General features: G+C 40.2%; 1 protein-coding gene across 1 annotated transcript; it reads left to right on the top strand.

Annotated features, from left to right (window-relative positions):
* Positions 1-2,380: 2,380 nt before the first annotated feature.
* vps26c (VPS26 endosomal protein sorting factor C) lies at positions 2,381-10,316 on the top strand. The gene is made up of 8 exons (XM_084074907.1): positions 2,381-2,568; positions 5,928-6,071; positions 6,530-6,679; positions 7,054-7,134; positions 7,475-7,549; positions 7,713-7,863; positions 8,003-8,155; positions 9,377-10,316. The coding sequence occupies exons 1-8, from the start codon at positions 2,512-2,514 to the stop codon at positions 9,457-9,459; spliced, it is 894 nt and encodes a 297-aa protein (XP_083931033.1). The 5' UTR covers positions 2,381-2,511; the 3' UTR covers positions 9,460-10,316.
* Positions 10,317-25,005: the final 14,689 nt, after the last annotated feature.

Below are 25,005 nucleotides of genomic sequence, written 5' to 3'. Positions count from 1 at the left end.
CTGTTGTGCCAGGGACCCCCAGAAGCAAAGATTTGTGTTCGTCTTTTAATGAAAAAAGATTTGCACACATTTTCACGATTTTTCAAAAATAGCCCAAAGTATAAAATATGGATAAAGGGGTTAAAATTATTGTGATGCTTTATTAACACATTTTGCTGCCCGGACCCCATTGAGAACCAAAGGTCAAGACAGTTTTCAAACTCCCTCTTATTCCCATCTTCAAATAAATCCACTGACTCTGATCATAGTCCAGGGCTTCTATATATGATGTTGCTTTGTGTTACAACTGCCTGTTACTATATGCTGCTTTCTTATTATACCACTGTCATTCTCATGAATATCTGACCTATTTGCATTATGTTACATGTGTGTACTTTTCACTCAATTAAGAAATATTTGTTTATCTGTTTTTATCCTTGTTCTTTCTTTCTATCTCTATTCTTCCTCCATTTCGTGAAAACTACACATGATGGAGCTCACATAAAAAAAGATAAAAAATAAAAGGAAAATAAAATCACAGACTTTTTTTTTTTTTTTACATCTCTAAACCTGTGGTGTGACAATGTAAAGTTGATTCTGATTCTGGGTAAGTCATAATAGGCAAACATTCAATGAAAACCTGACGCATTGTGAGCTTATGTAGATCGGCTATTTCACGCTGTAGACATACAACAAAGTATAATAGGGTTTTACAAGGTTAATGAATACTGATAAAGGACTATCATCTCTTCCTGTGATTTACTTAATTCAAACTAATGATGCATTTAATGATGAAGTTAGTTCTTACCTGATGAAGCAGTTAAACAGTAGGTCTTCCAGTGTCAACATGTACTGAGAAGTGATTCCTGTTTAATTATTAACCTGCTTACTTTACTTTACTTTTTCCGTTATTTATTCAGGGAAGCAAGCTCTCTTTTTCAAGGTCGCCCTGATAACAGTATATAAAACATATAAAATCCACACATAATGAAAAACAATAACAAACATTTGAATCATATTACAATCATCACAGATGCAAATAAACATAGCGTTACATGAAACAGGTGCAGTTACTATGTAATGTGTAATGTGTAGTACCCTAAATGTCTCTATTGAGACCAATCGCACCATTTTCAGAGAGTCCTGAAGTGTGTTCCATTTGTGTGGAGCATAATAAATGAAAGCAGTCTTTCAGTGTCAGTGATTGATTCACCACCATGATCTAATGGCGCTATATTGACAGACTGTCAAATAGATGACCAGATAGTATAAAATGATGGTTAAAAGCATCACAAATATCTGGTTTATTAAAAAAAAAAAAAAAAAAAAAAACTTTCACTGCTAATCTGTGATGGGAGAGAGGAGGCAGGCCTAGCTTTTGGTGACTTTACGACCTTCCAAAAACTAGCCGCATTACCTTAGGTCTTAGCAAAGCTAAATAAATAAAAACCTGATTTAGCCTTTCTGACCATAATGATAACTTTATTTCGTAGTTTCCTAAATGATAACCAGTCTGCTGGTTTACTAGAACTTCTGGCCTTTGACATGTAGGCCACATCTCTGTGACGGAGGGCCTCTTTGAGATCCGCTGAGAACCAGGGACTCGAACGATTTTTAACTCTGAAGTTCTTAATAAGGTGCATGTTTCTCAGTAACGGCATTCAAAATATTAAAAAATTGACTAAGAGCTAGCTCAGGGTTTTGAGTTGAGTTGACCCTGTACAATTAGCCTATAATGACTGTCTACGAATTCTGTTAAAGAAGCCCAGGAACACTAGAGCCAGTGAGCTCTTTTGTACTCTGGGTCTAACCACCTTCTTGGCTCTGCTGAGGAACCTGCATGAGCTACAAATTCATATGCAGAGTGGATTGCTCCTTGAATGGAATAATAGGTCTGTTGACGGACCATGGACGTAGTTCTGTCAGGTACACTTCTACGATAAGAGGACGCTGGCGTGAGTGCCTCTCTTAGTTTTTGTTTTTTTTATTATTATTTTTAACATCCATTTGGATTACGATACTAATGTTTTTAATGAATTAATGAATATTCATTCATTCATTCATTCATTCATTCATTCATTTACTGCACTCCCTATGGAGTTACATATTATAATATACATATTACAAATGTAACTCCATACACTCCTCCTCTAATCTGCATATGTTAAATGTCATGCAGTGCATTCAAATGACAACTAGGCCTATTTGAAAACAAAACGTCTATATCTAACCTCGCGTCACCAGTCTTTCCACCTCAATAATATCATCATGTTTTAAAACCCAACTCACAACATCTGTTGAGGAGAGTGAAACAACTGCAGTACCGCATCAGGGCCTGAGGGGGGCAGCGAAGCACTTTGCAGCGTCTAGCCTTCCAGCAAATAAACAGTAGTAGAATACAACTAGGAAGTAAAGCATAATACAGACATGATGGAGCTTCAATGAGCTTTATACTATTTTTATTATATTATCACTAACATCACAACCTAACCGGAGTAGATCGATCGATCGATCGACGTGTGTTGATCCACAATGAGCGTCTCTCTGGACATCAGACTGAAAAGAGCAAACAAGGTTTATTATGAAGGGGTGAGTATGTTTGCACTTAATGTTAGTGTTACAGTATTCATGCTTATGCGTTATTGTATTATTTTGGTTATTATGTGAATGATGTTGTAGCCTATTATTGTATCATCGCGTTACATACAAGATACTAGATCAACATTAGCCTTGATACAAGAGTCTTGGATGAACTTCAAAATAGTGTTTGAGCTTTCTCCCTTTCTGGCCCGTACATCTACATTAACGTTCAGATTTCAAATATAAAGTGCTTAGCCCATGGCCACGGATGTTACAGTTATGTACGGGTTATCAGAAGTACTCGTATGTACCGTATCGTTCAATAAAAAGCATTTTAATCCGATCGGTGGCCATTTCCTCATTGTTATAATGCAATCAGAGTGCAATACACCTCCCCACCTATAGGGTCGCGTAGTTGAAAGTATAAGGGGAAAAAATGGCCACCGATCAGGATTAAAATGCTTTTTATTGAACAATACGGAACACACGGCTACTTCTGAGGGCCCGTACATAATTGTAACATCCGTGGCCATGAGGGAAGCACTTTATATTTGAAATCTGAACGTTAATGTAGATGTGCGGGCCAAAAAAGGAAGAAAGTGCGAACACTATTTCGAAGATCATTCAAGACGGTCATGACAGATGACCGTCTTGTGATCCAAGGCTAGATCAACATTAGCCTTGGATCAAGACTATCATATATGTATTTGATCGAGTCTGACTTTATGCCAAACGTCAAAATAGATTAAATATATCTGTTATAGTCTTGATCCAAGGCTAGATCAACATGAAGTTCAGCCCATAAAGTGGTTCTGTAATGGCATGACTTCAACCGTTTCCTTTATGTCACAAGACAGGAATCACATGATGTGTGTTGTTGTGTTTTCATGTGTCAGCAATTGGCATCAGGTCTAGTGTGGCTGTGATGTTTCATGTGTTCCCTATGCCAGGGGTCTTCAACATTTTTCAGCCCAAGGACCCCTTAAACTGAGAGAGAGATGAAACAGGCAGCATGCTACATATTATACAAAATGGTGTTGCAGATTAAACCTTTTCTTAGATTTCATAGATAGACATTTAACCACTTAAACCGTCAATACTTAGTAAACTTGACCTTTCACTCTGTACCCCTCTATACCAAACTTCTTTGCTGAAAATAGCAGATCTACAAGCTCACAACGCCTCGCAGTGCGAGGCGTTGTGAGCTTGTAGATCTGCTATTTTCGGCGAATGTTCCCCTCAGAATAGGGGTTCAAGTGGTTAATTGAAGAAAAAAAAAAGATCTTATCACACAAAGATTTGGCGGACCCCCTACAGTAACTCTTGAGGACCTCCTAAGGGTCCCAGACTCCCTTTTGATGACCCCTGCCCCATAGGCAAACAGTCATACAACACTCACATGTTTTTCTATACATTCTGATAGTGATCCATGTGGACACAACAGCTTCATATCCATTTTGAAAGTCGTGGCAGAACAAAACTGGTGAAATATCTCCACCTTCCCATGAGACCACATCTCTATCTCCGTATGCAACGGGATGACATTCACAACGGCACACATGGAAACGTCCTTCAATGAAGACATTAGGCCTGTCACAATCCTATATTAACCCATTAAGACCTGGAACTGTGTCATTTTTAGATTTGAGCTAAAAAGCATTATTTTACACTTTGGGCTATTCAAAAATAGCAGACCTACAAGCTTGTAGATCTGCTATTTTTGAAAATTCGTGAAAATGTGAGCAAATCTTTGAATATATGTATTTTTAAAGCGAACATTTTTAACTCAAATCTTTGCTTCTGGGGGTCCCTGGAACAAAATATTTTGATGGGGGTCCGTGGCCAAATACATATAATTTTGGGGGTCCTTGACATGAAAAAAATTGAGCACCACTGATATAGAAACATACGTTTTTCAGAAAACCTTTTTTCTGACATGTAGAATAGGAGACATGTAGAATCGGCGTCAGGTCTCAATGGGTTAAAATTGCATAATAGTGTCAACGGTGGGTCGAGGTCACAAACGTAAAATCCAGACTTGCGAGGCGCAACGTGGCTCCGATCTGCACCAGATTTGAAATTGACACAGCGCTATTCAGAGGTCTGCCATGAAAATAGTCAGACAAGGGGTCATGTGTGCCCCTAAGGAGGGGGGCTTTGCCCTGGGTTTGCTTCCACAGTGTCGGTTTGCTCGCCACTAGTTCCGGGTGCCTGATGCAGTGCCCTGCCAGCCTTATCCGTATCTCTCTCTGACCTCGTCTGTGACCCGTGGTACAGTAGGTCCCCATGGAGGACCAGGTATCATCAAGTAAAATGCCACACTCGTGCCCGCCCTACACTCAAATTGACTAAACACACGTGTTGTGCCACAACTTAGACATGGATATGCAACTACGTGACCAGAGCTGACCCCAAATAAATAACCCATTAAGACCTGAGGCCGATTCTAAAAATGTTTTATAAATCTTAACAGTTATAGAAACGTATGTTTCTATATCCGCAACACTGATATAGAAACGTATGTTTCTATAGAAACGTATGTTTCTATATCCGCAACACTGATATAGAAACGTATGTTTCTATAGAAACGTATGTTTCTATATCCGCAACACTGATATAGAAACGTATGTTTCTATAGAAACTTGTGTTTCTATATCCGCAACACTGATATAGAAACGTATGTTTCTATATAGAAACTTGTGTTTCTATATCCGCAACACTGATATAGAAACGTATGTTTCTATAGAAACGTATGTTTCTATATCCGCAACACTGATATAGAAACGTATGTTTCTATAGAAACTTGTGTTTCTATATCCACAACACTGATATAGAAACTTGTGTTTCTATATCCGCAACACTGTAGAAACAATATGTTTCTATATCAGTGGTGCACAAACCTTTTCATGTCAAGGGCCCCCAAAATTATATGTATTAGGCCACGGACCCCCATCTCAAAATATTTCGTTCCAGGGACCCCCAGAAGCAAGTATTTGAGTTATATATATGCATATAATACTGTATATTCAAAGATTTGCAAACATTTTCAAGATAAAAAAAAAAGCAGATCTACAAGCTCATAGCACGGCACAAAGCCTAAGTATAAAATAATGGTTAAAGTGGTACTGGTTACACAGATCACAGTTTCCCGGTTTGAATGGGTTAATTATTGGGTTAGTCCACATGGAGCGCTACAAGTTAGAATGCCGGGAGGCCTGGCAGGTGTAGTGGTTCTGGCTGTGATTGGCTGTCATGTTTTCAGGAGGTCCTGATAGGTGTAGTGGTTCTGGTTGTTATTGGCTGTCATGTTTTCAGGAGGTCCTGATAGGTGTGGTGGTTCTGGTTGTGATTGGCTGTCATGTTTTCAGGAGGTCCTGGCAGGTGTGGTGGTCCTGGCTCTTAAAGAGGCGGTGCAGCATCAAGGCATCTCTCTCACCATGGAGGGCGTGGTCAACCTGCAGCTGAGCTCCAAGAGCGTGGGCGTGTTCGAGGCCTTCTACAATTCTGTTAAGGTCAGTGCTGGAAAAGTACATTTACTCAAGTATTGTACTAAAGTACAATTTATACAACTCTGTGAAGGTGAACTACTGAACACGATATCCTCAGTGTTGGATAGAAATGTTGAAACCTCCATATTTCAATCTACAAGCTCACAATGCGACACGATATGATGTGTTGTGAGCTTGTAGATTGTTTATTTTAGCTATTTAAAGAAAATAGAGTCAAGTGAAAATGGTTACGTGTGTCTGTACGTTTTATGAATATTGAACCAAAGAAAAGTACTAACAAGCAGCTTGTGACTAAATAATGACTACACTGCATCCATTGGAACACATGTTATTTTCTTTTCTCCATTTCCTGAAAAGTAACAGTTTTGGACATACAAGGTTTCCACCCCATAGTGTTCTGTATAAATGTGATAATCACATTTGTTTTGAATATTTGGCTCCTGTCTTTGTGTTGAAACCAGCCCATCCAGCTGATCAACTGTAACATCGAGGTGGCCAAGGCTGGCAAGGTCCCAGGAGGAAAGACTGAGATCCCGTTTGAGTTTCCCCTGAACACCAAGAGCAACAAGGTCTTATATGAGACCTACCATGGAGTATTTGTTAATATTCAGGTACATGTCATTCAAATGGAGCAGAGAGCTGTGTGCACTACTGCCATGTGAATATATTGAATAGATCTCCTCAGTATGAATACACTTTCCAATTGCTTTTGGCTTGTATGAATGTGTCTTGAGCAGGGTTATTATAGTAAACTGAAACTGATGAAATAACAAAAAACAGAATGTAAAGAAAAAAGGACTAAACCACAACATTTTAGGCTTTACAAAACGAAACAAAAAAATTGAACTAGAAAGTAAAACAATCTTTTTGTCAATATTTCATGTGTGAATTAGGGCTTCAAGTTGCAACTATTGATACTTTTCTTAGCGATTATTCTATCCATTAACTTCTCAATTAATCATGCATGTTTTTTTTTTGTCCCCAGTATACACTACGTTGTGACATGAAGCGTTCCCTGTTGGCCAAAGACTTGACCAAGACGTGTGAGTTCATGGTGCACTGTCAGGTGAGATGTCACTGTCACATGTCCACCTTCCTTCTGAAGACGCCCAAACACCTACAAACACATGATAACACCTACACACACACACAGGGTAACACAATAGCTAAATCCCAATACTCACATGTCTGACTCCTCGACTCCTCCGTCCTCCAGCGTGACCCTGAAACCATTCGCTTCCCAAAAATATGAATTTGCTTTTGGAGGAGCTGAGAGTGAGGAGAGAGGAGGCTCCCCAAGCCACTTGGAGCGAGGATCATTATTCCAAATGTATCCCCATTGATCGTGACATTTACAGTTATCGTTATAGTTACATTTTGTTTTAACTCCTGCTTGTTCCTCTCAGGCGCAGAAAGCCAAGCTGACGCCCACTCCAGTAGACTTCACCATCACCCCCGACACTCTGCACAACGTCCGAGAGGTCAGCACACCTCACCTCTTCAGCCCTATATACACTTAATACATTTCTCTAAATCAATCATTTCATTAAAATCAATCATTTTTACAATGTATTAAATTGATTAGTTTAACTCTAGCTGATAGTATTGCTTTTATCATATTGCGAACATTTTGTTTCACTGTAGAGGAATTCGCTGCCTAAGTTTGTGATCCGAGGCCATCTGGACGCCACCAACTGTGTGATCAGCCAGCCGCTCACCGGAGAGATCGTTGTGGAGAACTCCCAGGTTCCCATCAAGAGCATTGAGCTGCAGCTGGTCAGAGTGGAGACCTGCGGTAACTATCAGCTTCCTTTACACACAGCGTAAAAACAACACTCTGTTGTTTTTAAATGAAGGCTACGGTTTTGTTCTCTGTTGTTTTAAAGGTTGTCCTGAAGGCTACAGTGTTGTTCATTCATGTAATTCGTTTAAAGGTTGTGCCGAAGGCTACGCCAGAGACGCCACAGAGATCCAGAACATCCAGATAGCAGAAGGTGACATCTGCCAAGGTCTCTCCATCCCCATATACATGGTGTTCCCCAGACTGTTCACCTGCCCCACCCTGGAAACCACCAACTTTAAAGTCGGTATGTTGACTGTTGTTTATTCAGTGGATCCCCATTAGTTGACGCCGCTAGCTAATCTTCCTGGGGTCCATAAAAGATTTACATACAATATAAAAAATCACACCCTGTGTGAAGGTAGCGGCGCCTTTGAATACATTATGTCATCGATATGTGTTTATAATGTGTTTATAGCCATGTGTCATGTGAAGCTTGACCAATCACTTTGTTGACGGGTCTGACCAATCAGAGCGTCGACGACAGATAAAGTTAAATTGAGGATCTAACTTTAAATAACTTACCTAGAAGGAGACTTTAGCCAAATAAAAATATATACAAAAAAAAACATGAGGAAATAAAAAATAAACCTTGACATCATAGTGATGTCATGAATAGTCCCCTTGCCTGACAAATCACAACCTTGACGGGCCTGACCAATCAGAACCTTAACGGACTCTTGGATTCTCGATCGTCTCTATCAAACCATTCTGTCATAACGGATGACTGGGTCCCGAACTCAGACTTTCTATACATTCACCCTTCATCTGTTCTTGTATCTTTCTCTTTCTATTCGTCATATTAACTTTAAATAACTTACCTAGACGGAGACTTTAGCCAAATGAATAATAAGATGAAGTCATTGTCATAGTTTATATAGACATCGAATTCTATATTCATGACATCATAGTGATGTCATGAATAGTGACCAATCACAACTTTGGCGCACCTGACCAATCAGAACGTTGACGCACCTGACCAATCAGAACGTTGGCGCACCTGACCAATCAGAACGTTGACGCAAAAGCCAGGCATAGAGGGCTAATATCCGCTCTATACCTAAAGGTATAGAGCGGCTAGCGCCGCTAAAAATATTATAAAATACATGATCTTATCACACACATCCTGAGTGTTACTTTAACTCTGAGAGTGTACAAATCCACCCATAAGGTTTGTGTACAGTATTTACAGTATGTTGATACTGTATATATTGTCCAATTTGAGCTACATTGTTCCATTAACATGGGGCATAAATGAAGGGCTATATTTCCTACACAGTTCATGTGATATGGATGTAAATGCCCTCAAATGAAGGCCAACAGTCTGCATTTTTACCTCATGTTCATTGTGTCATTTCAAATGCAAAGAGCATGGACACAGAACCAGAGCACTGTATGGATTCAACAGACTGACGCATTATTTGAGTTTTGTCAAGCAATTGAACACCAGATGTTTTGTCTCCTGCAGAGTTTGAGGTGAACGTTGTCATCGTCCTTCACGACGATCACCTGATCACAGAGAACTTTCCACTGAAGCTGTGTCGAGTTTGAGACGGGAGACCACGTGACCGCTCGTTGAGAAGATGGACTAACCATGGGACCACAAACACACTTCTTAATGTAGTTCATATCATCACAATGTGTGTTTGTGAAGATATGAACTATATGTTGTGGAAAATAGTTCCAAATATCTTCACACAAACCACTTGGAAGTCTTTTGCAAAACCTTTATGGAGCTTCTATGATTTGTTTTGTTCCTACACTGAGTTTGGTACTAAACAGGAATTCTTATTCTGAAAGTGCTTTAACTTCAATCCGTCAAAATAAATGCTCTTTAGAAGGACGCTTACGTACATAACAGACCATTTAGTCATTAATTGTTTTATTTGTAGATGTTGCAAGGTTTACATTTTGTACAAAGACATTAAAACGCTCAATCAATCTTTTCTCCAGCGACTATTTTTGGCCATTAATTGTTTTATTTGAAGATGATGCAAGGTTAACATATTTTACAAAGACATCAAAACGCTCAATCGGTCTTTTCTCCTTGTTTAGACTGCATTAAAACACAAACCAAATGAGATTTTTGTCAAAGCTATCCTATTTGTCTCTCAAGCAAGTGTCAAGTTGATTTTCATCCTGTACTAAAACTAATGAAAGACATTGGCTTCATGGAAGAACCACACAAACTATGGTTTGCTTTGGAAAATGGCCGCCGAGTTACATCACTCTGGATAAATAAATGAAAGGTTAATATCTTCTTTTCTGTAATAGAACAAGAGCAACAACAATCCACCTATATAAGCTGAAGATGAAACTAGATGGGTATATATTTTTGGGCAATTGAGGTCAATGGTTTTTCAATGTAGTCAGATAATGACCATGAATAAACTGATACTAAAGAGCAATTGAACTGAAATCGAATGAATGAATGTGAATGAATAGTTTATTTCGGTCATTAAGCCATGTACAGAGTTTGTCATTTGACATTTCCAAGGAAGAAAATTATGAAATTCATGGACCGAAAAGGTGTAGGCTGAAGCCGTAGCTTATAAAAAATAAAAATAAAAGACAAAATTTGTCTTTTCATCTACAAATAATAACATGTAATGGTTTATATTATTTTTTTATATTTATCTACTATATTATCTTTAAACATTTTCTTGAATTTATAAATAGAACTGCATTTCTTTAGGTCATTTTCACAACTATTCCATATTTCTTTTGCCATGACCGATGTACATCTCTTTTTTATATTTGTTCTAGCTGTGATGATTCCAAACATAAGTATACCCCTCAACTCGTACTGATTTTCTTTAATTTGGAACAGATTCTGGATGCATCTTGGAAGTAGTTTCTGTTGTGCTTTGAATGTTAATAAAACTGTTTTCTGTGCTACTATATCATAGAATTTCAAGGTATTATACTTAATAAAGAGTTTATTTGTAGGTTCATAATATCCGGATCTATTTATTATCCTTATGGCTCTCTTCTGTAATATAAAGATAGGGTTGGTATTCGTTTTGTAATTGACCACTTGGCATTCAACTTTTGCATACAATGACATATCTCCCAAGTTTAAATTGTCCAGAGACAGTTTGAGGACCAGTGACAGAACTGCATTATTGTAGGGTGGTTCTGCTACAGATTGTATTTAAAACTTGAATGTGAAACATGTCCTAACCCCGGATCCAAACCCGGGTCTCCCACATGAGACAAACAAGCAATCCCTATTATGGCCTTATGAGCTTTAGAGTCAGACAGTACTACTGTTCAGCCAGTAGGTGTCCTCGTTACATTAAGAGTAAGGAGACCACCTCCAACCACAGCAGATGTAGTTTACATCGGGGGTCGGCAACCTTTCTGACATGAAGTGCCATGTAGTTTTTTTCCTGAGTCTGTGCGGTATCAACATTAAGTTTAAATATAGCTGCAAGCAGCGATAATACGGGGCCAGTGAATAGAGAGAGAGAGAGAGACATGGAAACGGAATAGATTGAAGAGAGAGAGAGTGACATGGAAACAATAGATTGATGAGAGAGAGAGATGGAAACAAAATGGTTTGATTGGACATCTCAACCTATTGCCATTAACAGGATTCGAACTCTCAACCTTCAGACTAATAGGCTGCAACACTACCTATAGGGCTATAGCTTTGTCCAGGCTGATATTGTCTGTTGAGGATCATAAACTCTTGCCTTCTTTCATGAACCAAGCCCCTGTTTCACTAACACTAAGATCACTCGTTCACAAACCATTTACCAATGAAGAAATTGTACATCTCCTCAGAACCAAAACTAGTGAAAGTAGCCGATCTACAAGCTCACAAACCATGAAAAGTTGTGAGATTGTAGATCAGCTATTTTCAGAAATAGAAAATCTATTTCCTCCTAGGATTTTTGAGTAATCTGCACAAAACATTTTACACATGAACTTAGGACCTTTGCCGACAAAACAAAAGCGGCGGATTTTCCATAAGTGAAAAAATGCAGAAGTTATGAGCCAATGGCTGTTTTTCATATAATTCAAAATGGTGGGCGATCTAAAGGTCAGAGGTCAAAAGTCAGACCACGAAAGTTTTCGGGCATGAAGAGACGCATGTGTGTATCGAAGTTTCATGGTTGTAGGTCAAACAGGGCATGAGTTGTACCTGTTCAAAGTTGGCACTTTCAATTGAGTGCTATAGCGACACCCTTTGACGAATGAGTGTGAGAATTATTTCTTGGTAGTTTTTCATGAGCATCTACCATATGGCCGAGTTTCGTAAAAAGCGTATGCACGGTTAAGCCAGAACTGGCAAAAACAAGTATTTTTCAAACTGCTCAAAATTGCAGAAAATCTAAGGGCGGAGCTTAATGGTCAAATCAATACGTGTGTTCCTCATGAGTCAAGGCACATGTGTAAGCAAGTTTCACGACTTTCGGCCAAACGAGGCATGACTTATGCCTGTTTAAAGTCTGCCTTTTAAAAAAAATGCTATAGCGCCCCCTTTTGGCCAATTGGAGTAAGATTGGTTTCAGTGATATTTGGAATGACCCTGTACATTTCTGCAAAGTTTCAAAGAAATGTGAGTCTGCATGTATGTTTTAGGCGCAGATGAATAATTTTCATAAAACTGCAATAGTTAAAATCTATGGAATCCTGGGATTTTGGAGCAATCTGCACGAAAAGTTTAACACTTGAACTTTGGACCTCTGCCGGCATAAAATAGGGAGCGGATTTTCCATAAGTGAAAAAATGCAGAAGTTAGGAGCCAATGACTGTTTTTCATATAATTCAAAATGGTGGGAGATCTAAAGGTCAGAGGTCAAAAATCAGAGGGTGAAAGATGTTCAGCATGAGGAGACGCATATGTGTATCCAAGTTTCATGGCTCTAGGTCAAACAGGGCATGAGTTGTACCTGTTCAAAGTTGCCATTTTCAATTGAGTGCTATAGCGCCACCTTTGGACGAAAGATTGTGAGAATTATTTATTTTATTATTTTTCATGACCATCTACCATATGGCCGAGTTTCGTAAAAAGCGACTGCACGGTTCAGCCAGAACCGCGAAAAGTGGCAGAAGAAGAAGAAGAAGAAGAAGTGACAGAATACTGCCAATAACAAAACAGGTCCAGAGCTGAGCTCTGGCCCCGTAATTATGACACCACATCAAAGTACAATATTTCCAACAGATTTTGATTGTCCATGAATATAACCTTTATTACGGGGCCAGAGCTCAGCTCTGGACCTGTTTTGTTATTGGCAGTATTCTGTCACTTCTTCTTCTGCCACTTTTCGCAGTTCTGGCTGAACCGTGGTGTCGCTTTTTACGAAACTCGGCCATATTGTAGATGGTCATGAAAAACGATCAAGAAATAATTCTCACAATCTTTCGTCCAAAGGTGGCGCTATAGCACTCAATTGAAAATGCCAACTTTGAACAGGTACAACTCATGCCCTGTTTGACATACAGCCATGAAACTTGGATACACATATGCGTCTCCTCATGCTGAACAACTTTCACCCTTTGACTTTTGACCTCTGACCTTTGGATCTCCCACCATTTTGAATTATATGAAAAACAGTCATTGGCTCCTAACTTCTGCATTTTTTCACTTATGGAAAATCCGCTCCCTATTTTATGTCGGCATAGGTCCAAAGTTCATGTGTAAAAGGTTTCGTGCAAATTGCTCAAAAATCCCAGGATTCCATAGATTTTAACTATTGCAGTTTTATGAAAATTATTCATCTGCGCCTAAAACATACATGCAGACTCACATTTCTTTGAAACTTTGCAGTAATGTAGAGGGTCATTCCAAATATCTGAAACCAATTTTACTCCAATTGGCCAAAGGGGGGCGCTATAGCAATTTTTTAAAAATGCAAACTTTAAACAGGCATAAGTCATGCCTCGTTTGGCCGAAAGTCGTGAAACTTGCTTAAACTTGTGCATTGACTCATGAGGAACACATCTATCGCTTTGACCAGTAAGCTCCGCCCTTAGATTGTCCGCATTTTTGAGCAGTTTGAAAAATACTTGTTCTTGGCAGTTCTGGCTTAACCTTGCATACGCTTTTTACGAAACTCGGCCATATGGTAGATGCGCATGAAAAACTATCAAGAAATAATTCTCACACTCATTCGTCAAAGGGTGGCGCTATAGCACTCAATTGAAAGTGCCAATTTTGAACAGGTACAACTCATGCCCTGTTTGACCTACAACCATGAAACTTCGATACAGACATGCGTCTCTTCATGCCCGACAACTTTCGTGGTCTGACTTTTGACCTCTGACCTTTAGATCGCCCACCATTTTGAATTATATGAAAAACAGCCATTGGCTCATAACTTCTGCATTTTTTCACTTATGGAAAATCCGCCTCTTTTGTTTTGTCGGCAAAGGTCCTAAGTTCATGTGTAAAATGTTTTGTGCAGATTACTCAAAAATCCCAGGAGGAAATAGATTTTAACTATTGCAGTTTTATGAAAATTATTCATCTGCCCCTAACACATACATGCAAGACTCACATTTCTTTGAAACGTTGCAGTAATGTAGAGAGTCATTCCAAATATCACTGAAACCAATCTCACTCCAATTGGCCAAAGGCGGGCGCTATAGCAATTTTTTGAAAATGCAAACTTTAAATAGGACAAAGTCATGCCTCGTTTGGCCGAAAGTCGTGAAACTTGCTTACACTTGTGCCTTGACTCATGAGGAACACATCTATCGCTTTGACCAGTAAGCTCCGCCCTTAGATTGTCCGCAATTTTGAGCAGTTTGAAAAACACTTAAACCCAGGATTTTTCAGCTATTTGCGTGAAACTGTATCATCTGTGTGATCTCCTTTTTCACAGAACCTTGTCTGTTGGTCCAATGGCGTTTCCCTTAAAGAAGTGCCTCACAATCTCAAGGTCGCCAGTTCATGCCTCACTTGATGCAGACTTCATTTAAGTTGAATTGCAAACAACATGACTGTATCAATGAATACATGTGCAAATGGTAAAGATAACCTGAAATGCTTATTTGAGAGTACGTTTTTTCAATGTATGACATACTTAATTCTGAAAATAGCCGATCTACAATCTCAAAACTTTTCAGATAGCAACGTGTTTCTGAGCTTGTAGATCGGCTGCTTTCACTGTTTTCGGTTGCGAGGAGACATACAATTTCTCTATTGGTAAATGGTTTGTGAACGAGTGATCTTAGTGTTGGCTTGGTTCATGACAGAAGGCAAGAGTTTATGATCTTCAACAGACAACATCAGCCTGGACAAAGCTATAGCACTAGGTGTACTAGTGTTGCAGCCTATTAGTCCGAAGGTTGAGAGTTCGGTTCCTGTTAATGGCAATAGGTTGAGATGTCCAATCAATCCATTCTGTTTCCATCTCTCTCTCTCATCAATCTATTCCGTTTCCATGTTTCTCTTCAATCTATTCCGTTTCCATGGCTCTCTCTCTCTCTCTCTCTCTCTCTCTCTCTCTCTCTCTCTCTCTCTCTCTCTCTCTCTCTCTCTCTCTCTCTCTCTCTCTCTCTCTCTCTCTCTCTCTCTCTCTCTCTCTCTCTGTCTCTTTCCCTCTCTCTCTCTCCAGTATCCATGTCTCTCTCTCTCTCTCTCTCTCTCTCTCTCTCTCTCTCTCTCTCTCTCTCTCTCTCTCTCTCTCTCTCTCTCTCTCTCTCTCTCTCAGTTTCCATGTCTGTCTCTCTCTCTCTCTCTCTCTCTCTCTCTCTCTCTCTCTCTCTCTCTCTCTCTCTCTCTCTCTCTCTCTCTCTCTCTCTCTCTCCAGTTTCCATTACTCTCTCTCTCTCTCTCTCTCTCCAGTTTCCATGTCTGGCCCTGTATTATCGCTGCTTGCAGCTATATTTTTGTCTTATTTTTTGAAATATTTTCTTTTTCATCAGGACATTGTAATGATTAGACTGCCCACACATCTCCCAGACTCCCTCCCCAGTAAGCATAATGTGTGATGTATTTGTCATACAGATGTGAGGGGACTTCGTTTAATACATTTCATTTTAAATCAAAAGTCCTCTCTCTCACACTTATGCCTGTGTGCCAGCAGTCACCCTGCCCTGTGCTGGCACCCATGCCTAAGGTTGCTACACAAGGCTTGCAGTTATGCTGTAGTTTGTGCTGAAGATAACCAAATATCAGGAGGAAAAAGTTCTGGCGTCTCACATTTTCTTTTATAATGCAATTTGAATGGGTCCTGGGTGTCCTGGGCCCTATTCCACGAAAGGTGAATTAAATAAGCCTGGCCTTAAGTCAAATCCAGGCTTGACAAAGTCGGCTCCGTATAGCCTGGTTTATTCCGTTCCATGAACGCCAAGCCAGGCTGAAAAGGAGCGACTTTGTCAAGCTAGGCCTTGTCAAGCCAGGCTAGTAAAGCCAGGCTTCACGTATTCCTGTAAAAGACCATGAAAGTCGATAGCAGAATCCTTGAACTTGACCAATCATGGAGCTCAAACCGAAAGCAGCGTTCTTCTCTGTGGCTGAACAGCAGCACTGCAGCAGCTCATGGAATCATACAAGGAAGTAAAATGTATAAAGCAAGAAAGGAAACGCGAGGGTCTTGAGTCTTGGGACTCAAGGCCCAAAAGAGAAATTTGATGTCTCCGCGGGAGTAATTGGTTCAACTCAAGACTCTTTTGGGTCTTGAGTCTTGGGACTCAAGACTCAAATCCTTGAAATCAAATCCTGGCAATGGCAAATCAGCATGTGTCTGTCTCCCTGCAGGGTCTAGTGCTGCAATATTCCCACTTGAATCTCCATGTTAAGAAATCCTTAGATTGATGATGATATTTTGCACACTACTGTATGATAGAAACTATAGCTGCTTTACTTTGAATTAACAAGAAATATATATTTCTATGTAATTTTGTTTTGAAAATAAAATAATTGGAAAAACTGGCATTCAGTTTTCTGTGAGTTGTCACTGGTGTCATTTCTCATATTCTACTGTAATTGTTCTGTCTCCTGTACTATGTTTACTTGTCTTGTACTGTATTGATATTGTATGGATAGTTATATCACCACTTTTTAAACAAAAGAACGCTTCAACAATACTAACAGACCTCTACTGAGTCTGAGAGTGACTGAGTGATACTGTAGGGGTCCAATGATCGGACTATTGTCATAGATGTTCCATGTTCAAATCCCTGTCCTCCTATAGTTCAATGTTGGAGTACTTTGGAATTTTCAAGGCTAAAATACAAAAGAACAACTCAAAAGCATTGGGGGCTATTTCTGAAAGAACTCTGTCTAGCTAACCTTTCACAGAAATAAATTAAAAAACTGCTGGAGGGTCAGGGGATCTTAGTATAATCTCACATTCTATTCCAATTCACCTTTTAAACAATTATTTTACTGATTTTCCTTTCAGACCCCAAATTAGATATTGCTCAATTTTTCAAATATTCACTTCCAATTTGAAGCTCAGATTATACTAAGATCCCCCGGGCCTGTGAAGGTATTTTAGTATAATCTGAGATTCAATTCGAATTCACTTCTCAAGTCTATCTTACTGATTTTCGTTTCAGAACCTAAATAAAACATTGCTTGTTTCTGTCTGCTTCTGTGATGTATGTCCTGTAATGTACTTTGTAGTACTTTGTGTACCGTGTAATGTATTGTGTATGTCCTGCCTGTATCTTGAACGGTGACGTCATGGACACAAAGCAAATTTCGGTGAAAGCTGACAATAAAGTTGTATCGTATCGTATCGTATCGCATCGTATCGTATCGTATTGCTTCATTTTTTCAATTTTCTATCCCACCAAAAAATCAGGAAAATGCTCCATTTTTCTGATATTCTGCTTAGTATTTTGGCTTCTTTTGATTTGGGACTGACACTGAGAAAAGCTCAAAATACTTTTTTTTTTCCAAATCTTTCATCCCAGAATAAAAATCAAAGAATGTCTTTGCCATTTTTCCAATTTTCTAGCCTACCCAAAAAAATCAGGAAAATGTTTCGTTTCGGTAAAATTTATTTTACCGAAACGAAAGTTAAATCCGAAAAAATCACTAAGTGTGGAGGCCAAAATCGTCCCCCAAAAAACCTATTAGGAGTACGTTTCAGGCAATTTAGAGTTGATCGGTAATTTTCGTTTCGGTAAAATTTATTTTACCGAAACGAAAGTTAAATCCGAAAAAATCACTAAGTGTGGAGGCCAAAATCTTCCCCCCAAAAACCTATTAGGAGTACGTTTCAGGCAATTTAGAGTTGATTGGTAATTTTCGTTTCGGTAAAATTTATTTTACCGAAACGAAAGTTAAATCCGAAAAAGTCACTAAGTGTGGAGGCCAAAATCGTCCCCCCAAAAACCTGTTAGGAGTACGTTTCAGGCAATTTAGAGTTGATTGGTAAATTTATTTTACCGAAACGAAAGTTAAATCCGAAAAAATCACTAAGTGTGCAGGCCAAAATCGGCCCCCCAAAAACCTGTTAGGAGTACGTTTTAGGCAATTTAGAGTTGATTGGTAGTAGTTTGTAGTGACTTTTTTTGGTCCCTAACAGTCATCGAGCTCTGGACTCAGTAAATTTATTTTTTCACCATTGTGTCACTACCGAAACGAAGGTTTGTCACTACCGAAACGAAAGTTAAATCCGAAAAAATCACTAAGTGTGGAGGCCAAAATCGTCCCCCCAAAAACCTGTTAGGAGTACGTTTCAGGCAATTTAGAGTTGATTGGTAATTTTCGTTTCGGTAAAATTCAATTTTCGTTTCGGTAAAATTTGTGATTTTTAAATCCGAAAAAATCACTAAGTGTGGAGGCCAAAATCGTCCCCCAAAAAACCTGTTAGGAGTACGTTTCAGGCAATTTAGAGTTGATTGGTAATTTTCGTTTCGGTAAAATTTATTTTACCGAAACGAAAGTTAAATCCGAAAAAATCACTAAGTGTGGAGGCCAAAATCGTCCCCCCAAAAACCTGTTAGGAGTACGTTTCAGGCAATTTAGAGTTGATTGGTAAATTTATTTTACCGAAACGAAAGTTAAATCCGAAAAAATCACGAAGTGTGGAGGCCAAAATCATCCCCCCAAAAACCTGTTAGGAGTACGTTTCAGGCAATTTAGAGTTGATTGGTAATTTTCGTTTCGGTAAAATTTATTTTACCGAAACGAAAGTTAAATCCGAAAAAATCACTAAGTGTGCAGGCCAAAATCGTCCGCCCAAAAACCTGTTAGGAGTACGTTTTAGGCAATTTAGAGTTGATTGGTAGTACTTTGTAGTGACTTGTTTTGGTCCATAACAGTCATCGACCTCTGGACTTAGTCAATTTATTTTTTCACCATTGTGTCACTACCGAAACGAAAGTTTGTCACTACCGAAACGAAAGTTAAATCCGAAAAAATCACTAAGTGTGGAGGCCAAAATCTTCCCCCCAAAAACCTATTAGGAGTACGTTTCAGGCAATTTAGAGTTGATTGGTAATTTTCGTTTCGGTAAAATTTATTTTACCGAAACGAAAGTTAAATCCGAAAAAGTCACTAAGTGTGGAGGCCAAAATCGTCCCCCCAAAAACCTGTTAGGAGTACGTTTCAGGCAATTTAGAGTTGATTGGTAAATTTATTTTACCGAAACGAAAGTTAAATCCGAAAAAATCACTAAGTGTGCAGGCCAAAATCGGCCCCCCAAAAACCTGTTAGGAGTACGTTTTAGGCAATTTAGAGTTGATTGGTAGTAGTTTGTAGTGACTTTTTTTGGTCCCTAACAGTCATCGAGCTCTGGACTCAGTAAATTTATTTTTTCACCATTGTGTCACTACCGAAACGAAGGTTTGTCACTACCGAAACGAAAGTTAAATCCGAAAAAATCACTAAGTGTGGAGGCCAAAATCGTCCCCCCAAAAACCTGTTAGGAGTACGTTTCAGGCAATTTAGAGTTGATTGGCAATTTTCGTTTCGGTAAAATTCAATTTTCGTTTCGGTAAAATTTTTGATTTTTAAATCCGAAAAAATCACTAAGTGTGGAGGCCAAAATCGTCCCCCAAAAAACCTGTTAGGAGTACGTTTCAGGCAGTTTAGAGTTGATTGGTAATTTTCGTTTCGGTAAAATTTATTTTACCGAAACGAAAGTTAAATCCGAAAAAATCACTAAGTGTGGAGGCCAAAATCGTCCCCCCAAAAACCTGTTAGGAGTACGTTTCAGGCAATTTAGAGTTGATTGGTAAATTTATTTTACCGAAACGAAAGTTAAATCCGAAAAAATCACGAAGTGTGGAGGCCAAAATCATCCCCCCAAAAACCTGTTAGGAGTACGTTTCAGGCAATTTAGAGTTGATTGGTAATTTTCGTTTCGGTAAAATTTATTTTACCGAAACGAAAGTTAAATCCGAAAAAATCACTAAGTGTGCAGGCCAAAATCGTCCGCCCAAAAACCTGTTAGGAGTACGTTTTAGGCAATTTAGAGTTGATTGGTAGTACTTTGTAGTGACTTGTTTTGGTCCCTAACAGTCATCGACCTCTGGACTTAGTCAATTTATTTTTTCACCATTGTGTCACTACCGAAACGAAAGTTTGTCACTACCGAAACGAAAGTTAAATCCGAAAAAATCACTAAGTGTGGAGGCCAAAATCGTCCCCCCAAAAACCTGTTAGGAGTACGTTTCAGGCAATTTAGAGTTGATTGGTAATTTTCGTTACGGTAAAATATAATTTTCGTTTCGGTAAAATTTATTTTACCGAAACAAAAATTACCAATCAACTCTAAATTGTCTGAAACGTACTCCTAACAGGTTTTTGGGGGGACGATTTTGGCCTCCACACTTAGTGATTTTTTCGGATTTAACTTTTGTTTCGGTAGTGACAAACTTTCGTTTCGGTAGTGACACAATGGTGAAAAAATAAATGTATTTGTCTTGTTTGTTGTTCAAGTCAAAGCACCAGGAAGGCTGAAGTTCTTGGCCAACAGTTAGCTCAATGGGTTGAGACGCAGTATTCATGATCCAGAGGCCATGAGTTCAAATCCCACTGGTCTCTTTACTTTGATGCTTCCCTTTGCAGACTAACTTCTAGAAAAACAAGTTAAAAGCACCAGGAAACCTGTAACTCTCAGCCAACAGCTTAGCTCAACTGGTAGAGCGTCTGTCCAACAACATGACTTGACTTGAGTGGGTTAGATTCCCACTCGAGTCAAGTGTCCCCGGTAACTTGGGGCAACGGATAAATTGACTGATATCCTTAGTGATGCTTCCCTTTGCAGACTAACTTCTAGAAAAACAAGTTAAAACCACCAGGAAACCTGTAATTCTCAGCCAACAGCTTAGCTCAACTGGTAGAGCGTCTGTCCAATAACATGACTTGACTTGACTTGAGTGTGTTCGATTTCCACTCGAGTCAAGTGTCCCCGGTAACTTGGGCCAACGGATAAATTGACTGATATCCTTAGTGATGCTCCCCTTTGCAGACTAACTTCTAGAAAAACAAGTTAAAACCACAAGGAAACCTGTAGCTCTCAGCCAACAGCATAGCTCAACTGGTAGAGCGTCTGTCCAATAACATGACTTGACTTGACTTGAGTGGGTTCGATTCCCACTCGAGTCAAGTGTCCCCGGTAACTTGGGGCAACTGATAAATTGACTGATATCCTTAGTGATGCTTCCCTTTGCAGACTAACTTCTAGAAAAACAAGTTAAAACCACCAGGAAACCTGTAGCTCTCAGCCAACAGCATAGCTCAACTGGTAGAGCGTCTGTCCAATAACATGACTTGACTTGACTTGAGTGGGTTCGATTCCCACTCGAGTCAAGTGTCCCCGGTAACTTGGGGCAACGGATAAATTGACTGATATCCGTAGAATAACTTGTAGGAGTGTGCTGGTTCAAATCCAGTTCAACACAGGACCGAGCGGTCCTGGGTTCGATTCCCACTAACGTCAAGTCCCTGGTAAATTGGGGCAGCGCATAAATTGACTGATATCCGTAGAATAACTTGTAGGAGAGTGTCCTGGTTCAAATCCAGTCACCACCTTAGTAACTGAAACCGAATCTGGCCAATTCGGTCTCAGTTACTGAGATAGATAGAGGGTGTGTAGAGTAGGCAGAGTAGTGGGCAGAGTAGAGTAGGGGTAGAGTAAAGAGGGAATACAGTCGGGGAGTAGTGGGAGGACTAGGACTAGGGGGAGGAGTAGGAATAGGGCACAGAGTAGGGGGAGATGTAGGAGTAGGGCCCAGAGTAGGGGGAGGAGTAGGGCCCAGAGTAGGACGAGGAGTAGGACGAGGAGTAGGGCCTGGAGTAGGGGGAGATGTAGTGGGAGATGTAGGTGTAGGGCCCAGAGTAGGGGGAGGAGTAGGGCCCGGAGTAGGACGAGGAGTAGGGCCCGGAGTAGGACGAGGAGTAGGGCCCGGAGTAGGACGAGGAGTAGGACGAGGAGTAGGCCGAGGAGTAGGGCCCGGAGTAGGACGAGGATAGGGCCTAGGTTTTGGTTTCTGTATGTGAGTGGTGGCGGTGAAGAGGACTGAGTTGAAAATTATAGTTAGGGCCAACATTCCTATTTCCCTCTACTTGTCCTCTTATTGCAAATCTCTAATAAAATTTCAGCTCCACACACGCGATATTACAAATGTTTAATAAAATTTCACCTCCATACAGAAACCATAACCCTCTCCTGGCCCTCTACTCCTCCCCCTACTCTTCTGGGCCCCACTCCGGCCTCCTACTCCTCGTCCTACTCCGAGCCCTACTCCTCGTCCTACTCTGGGCCTCTACTCTTCTGGCCTCTACCCCTCTGGCCTCTACTCCTACTCCGGGCCCTACTCCTCGTCCTACTCTGGGCCCTACTCCTCGTCCTACTCTGGTCCCTACTCCTCCCCCTACTCTGGGCCCTACTCCTACATCTCCCCCTACTCTGGGCCAGAACTTTACCACGACACAACAATCATATCCCCTGTTACAGTCCCATAGGATCATATCGGCCCTCAAAAGGAACAAAAGCTTAGGGGACCTCCTGGTGCATTCTAGCTTCACTTCTCTGCCACAACAGCCTCCACAGCCACATACACTTCATTTCAGACGCCGTAAATTTATCACCAACCCTCATAGTCATACTTCATCCCCCATTCAGGACTCATGTTCACTTAGCACTCCCAACATAGTCTACATCATCACCTGCACACTCTGTCACAAACACTATATAGGAGAAACCAAACATACACTAGAAACAAGACTCAAACAACATCTATACAATATCACACGTGCAGACAGACAGACAACACTTTACACACACTTCCAGTCCCATCCCACCACTAACCTCATTATTTCAGGTCTGGAATGCGGAGTCCGCTGGACCGGTGGACAGCGGAAACTCCATGAACACAGATGGATAGCAAAACTGAAAACAGTCGCACCCAATGGCCTTAATGACAGACCATGACATTACATACATACACATTACACCATACCGAGGCACACACATGCACACACACACACACACACACACACACACACACACACACACACACACACACACACACACACACACACACACACACACACATACTACACATATAACACTTTCATCCACCACTTCAATTTTAAAAGGGATTTTTATGAATAAAAGCCATTTTATTCCTCTTTTACATGGACTTGGACTCTCTTAATATGGGTTTTATAATGCAATTTTGTGATTCTGAATACCTTGAACAATGGATTTTACCATACGTTTTCTGACCACTATGCATTGTGTTTTTATGGGCTTATAAATGGTTTCTTATTTTATATTGTGTCTAATCTCTTGGTCTGTTGCAATTTTAACAATACTGGGAAAAAGATGTATTATTATTATTATTATTATATTAGTTGTATTTGCCCTTAGAATGAGGCACAGCGCACTTTCTAATAATACATCATAGGATATCATATCATTACCACTAAATTCTAGAGTATTCTTCTAGCTTATCGGGTATATGTACTATAGCGCACAACCTACATGCACATGGCACTTTGGTACACTCTACAGAGGACCAAGCCCTGTTAGACCCCCTACTATTTAAGTTAACAACATGCAACAGTGAATCCCTTCTAACTCATATTTCTGAGTGAAACAAATTGGGGTAAAACGCAGTCCCCCCCAAAAATATTTACTATTCTGTCCTTATCGGTACATAACTCGGACGGCGCTGAGTCGACTAGCAGACCATCGGCTGGTCGTCGCGGGCACTCGCGCCTGGAGGCGCTCGGGCGCGACTCCTCAGCCTCAAGGTCTGCTGAGTCGGCGCGCCTCCGTCATGGTCCAAAAACATTTTATCAGCAGCCTTGTTAGACCCCTTACTGTCCAAGTCAAAAATATACAACAGTGGGTCCTTTTTAGCATAAAGTTTTTAATCTTCCCTTGAGTCCAAGTCCTGTACCCTTTTGTAATGACACAGTGGATGATTGTGGGTATGCGGTCCAACTAAGGTGGGACTCAGGGAGTTGGACGCCCCTGCCATGCACAGCCCCCAGTGAACATATCTCATATAGTTCACTGGTTATTTTATTCTATAGATGGTCACCATTTGGGAACACCCCCCTCTGGTGGACAAAATAAATCACTACACACATGCACACGTGCACACAATGCCCTTTATATTTATGTATGTATATGTATGTATATATATGTATATATATGTGTGTATGTGTATATGTGTTTTTATAACTTTCTAGTTGAAACAGTCTTTTAAGGGAGCAACAGATGGGCCAGTGCAATAGAGCATTTAATTTGCCTTTTTAAACCACACAACTCAATAACAATACCTACTCCTACATCTCCCACTACATCTCCCCCTACTCTGTGCCCTATTCCTACTCCTCCCCCTAGTCCTAGTCCTCCCACTACTCCCCGACTATATTCCCTCTTTACTCTACCCCTACTCTACTCTGCCCACTACTCTACTCCGCCTACTCTACACACCCTCTATCTATCTCAGTAACTGAGACCGAATTGGCCAGATTCGGTTTTAGTTACTAAGGTGGTGACTGGATTTGAACCAGGACAGTCCTACAAGTTATTCTACAGATATCAGTCAATTTATGCGCTGCCCCAATTTACCGGGGACTTGATGTTAGTGGGAATCGAACCCAGGACCGCTCGGTCCTGTGTTGAACTGGATTTGAACCAGCACACTCCTACAAGTTAT

This window comes from Gymnoscopelus microlampas (assembly GCF_963454915.1).
Source record: "Gymnoscopelus microlampas genome assembly, chromosome: 12".
Taxonomy (NCBI): domain Eukaryota; kingdom Metazoa; phylum Chordata; class Actinopteri; order Myctophiformes; family Myctophidae; genus Gymnoscopelus; species Gymnoscopelus microlampas.
The sequence above is the reverse complement of the archived record's forward strand: the minus strand, read 5'-3'. Positions and strand labels throughout refer to the sequence as shown.

Excerpts from the sequence above, each read along its gene's own strand:
- vps26c (XM_084074907.1), top strand. The coding sequence starts at position 2,512 with ATGAGCGTCTCTCTGGACATCAGACTGAAAAGAGCAAACAAGGTTTAT. Across the intron at positions 6,072-6,529 it reads CCTTCTACAATTCTGTTAAG|CCCATCCAGCTGATCAACTG; the intron begins GTCAGTGCTGGA and ends TGTTGAAACCAG. Across the intron at positions 7,135-7,474 it reads AGTTCATGGTGCACTGTCAG|GCGCAGAAAGCCAAGCTGAC; the intron begins GTGAGATGTCAC and ends TGTTCCTCTCAG.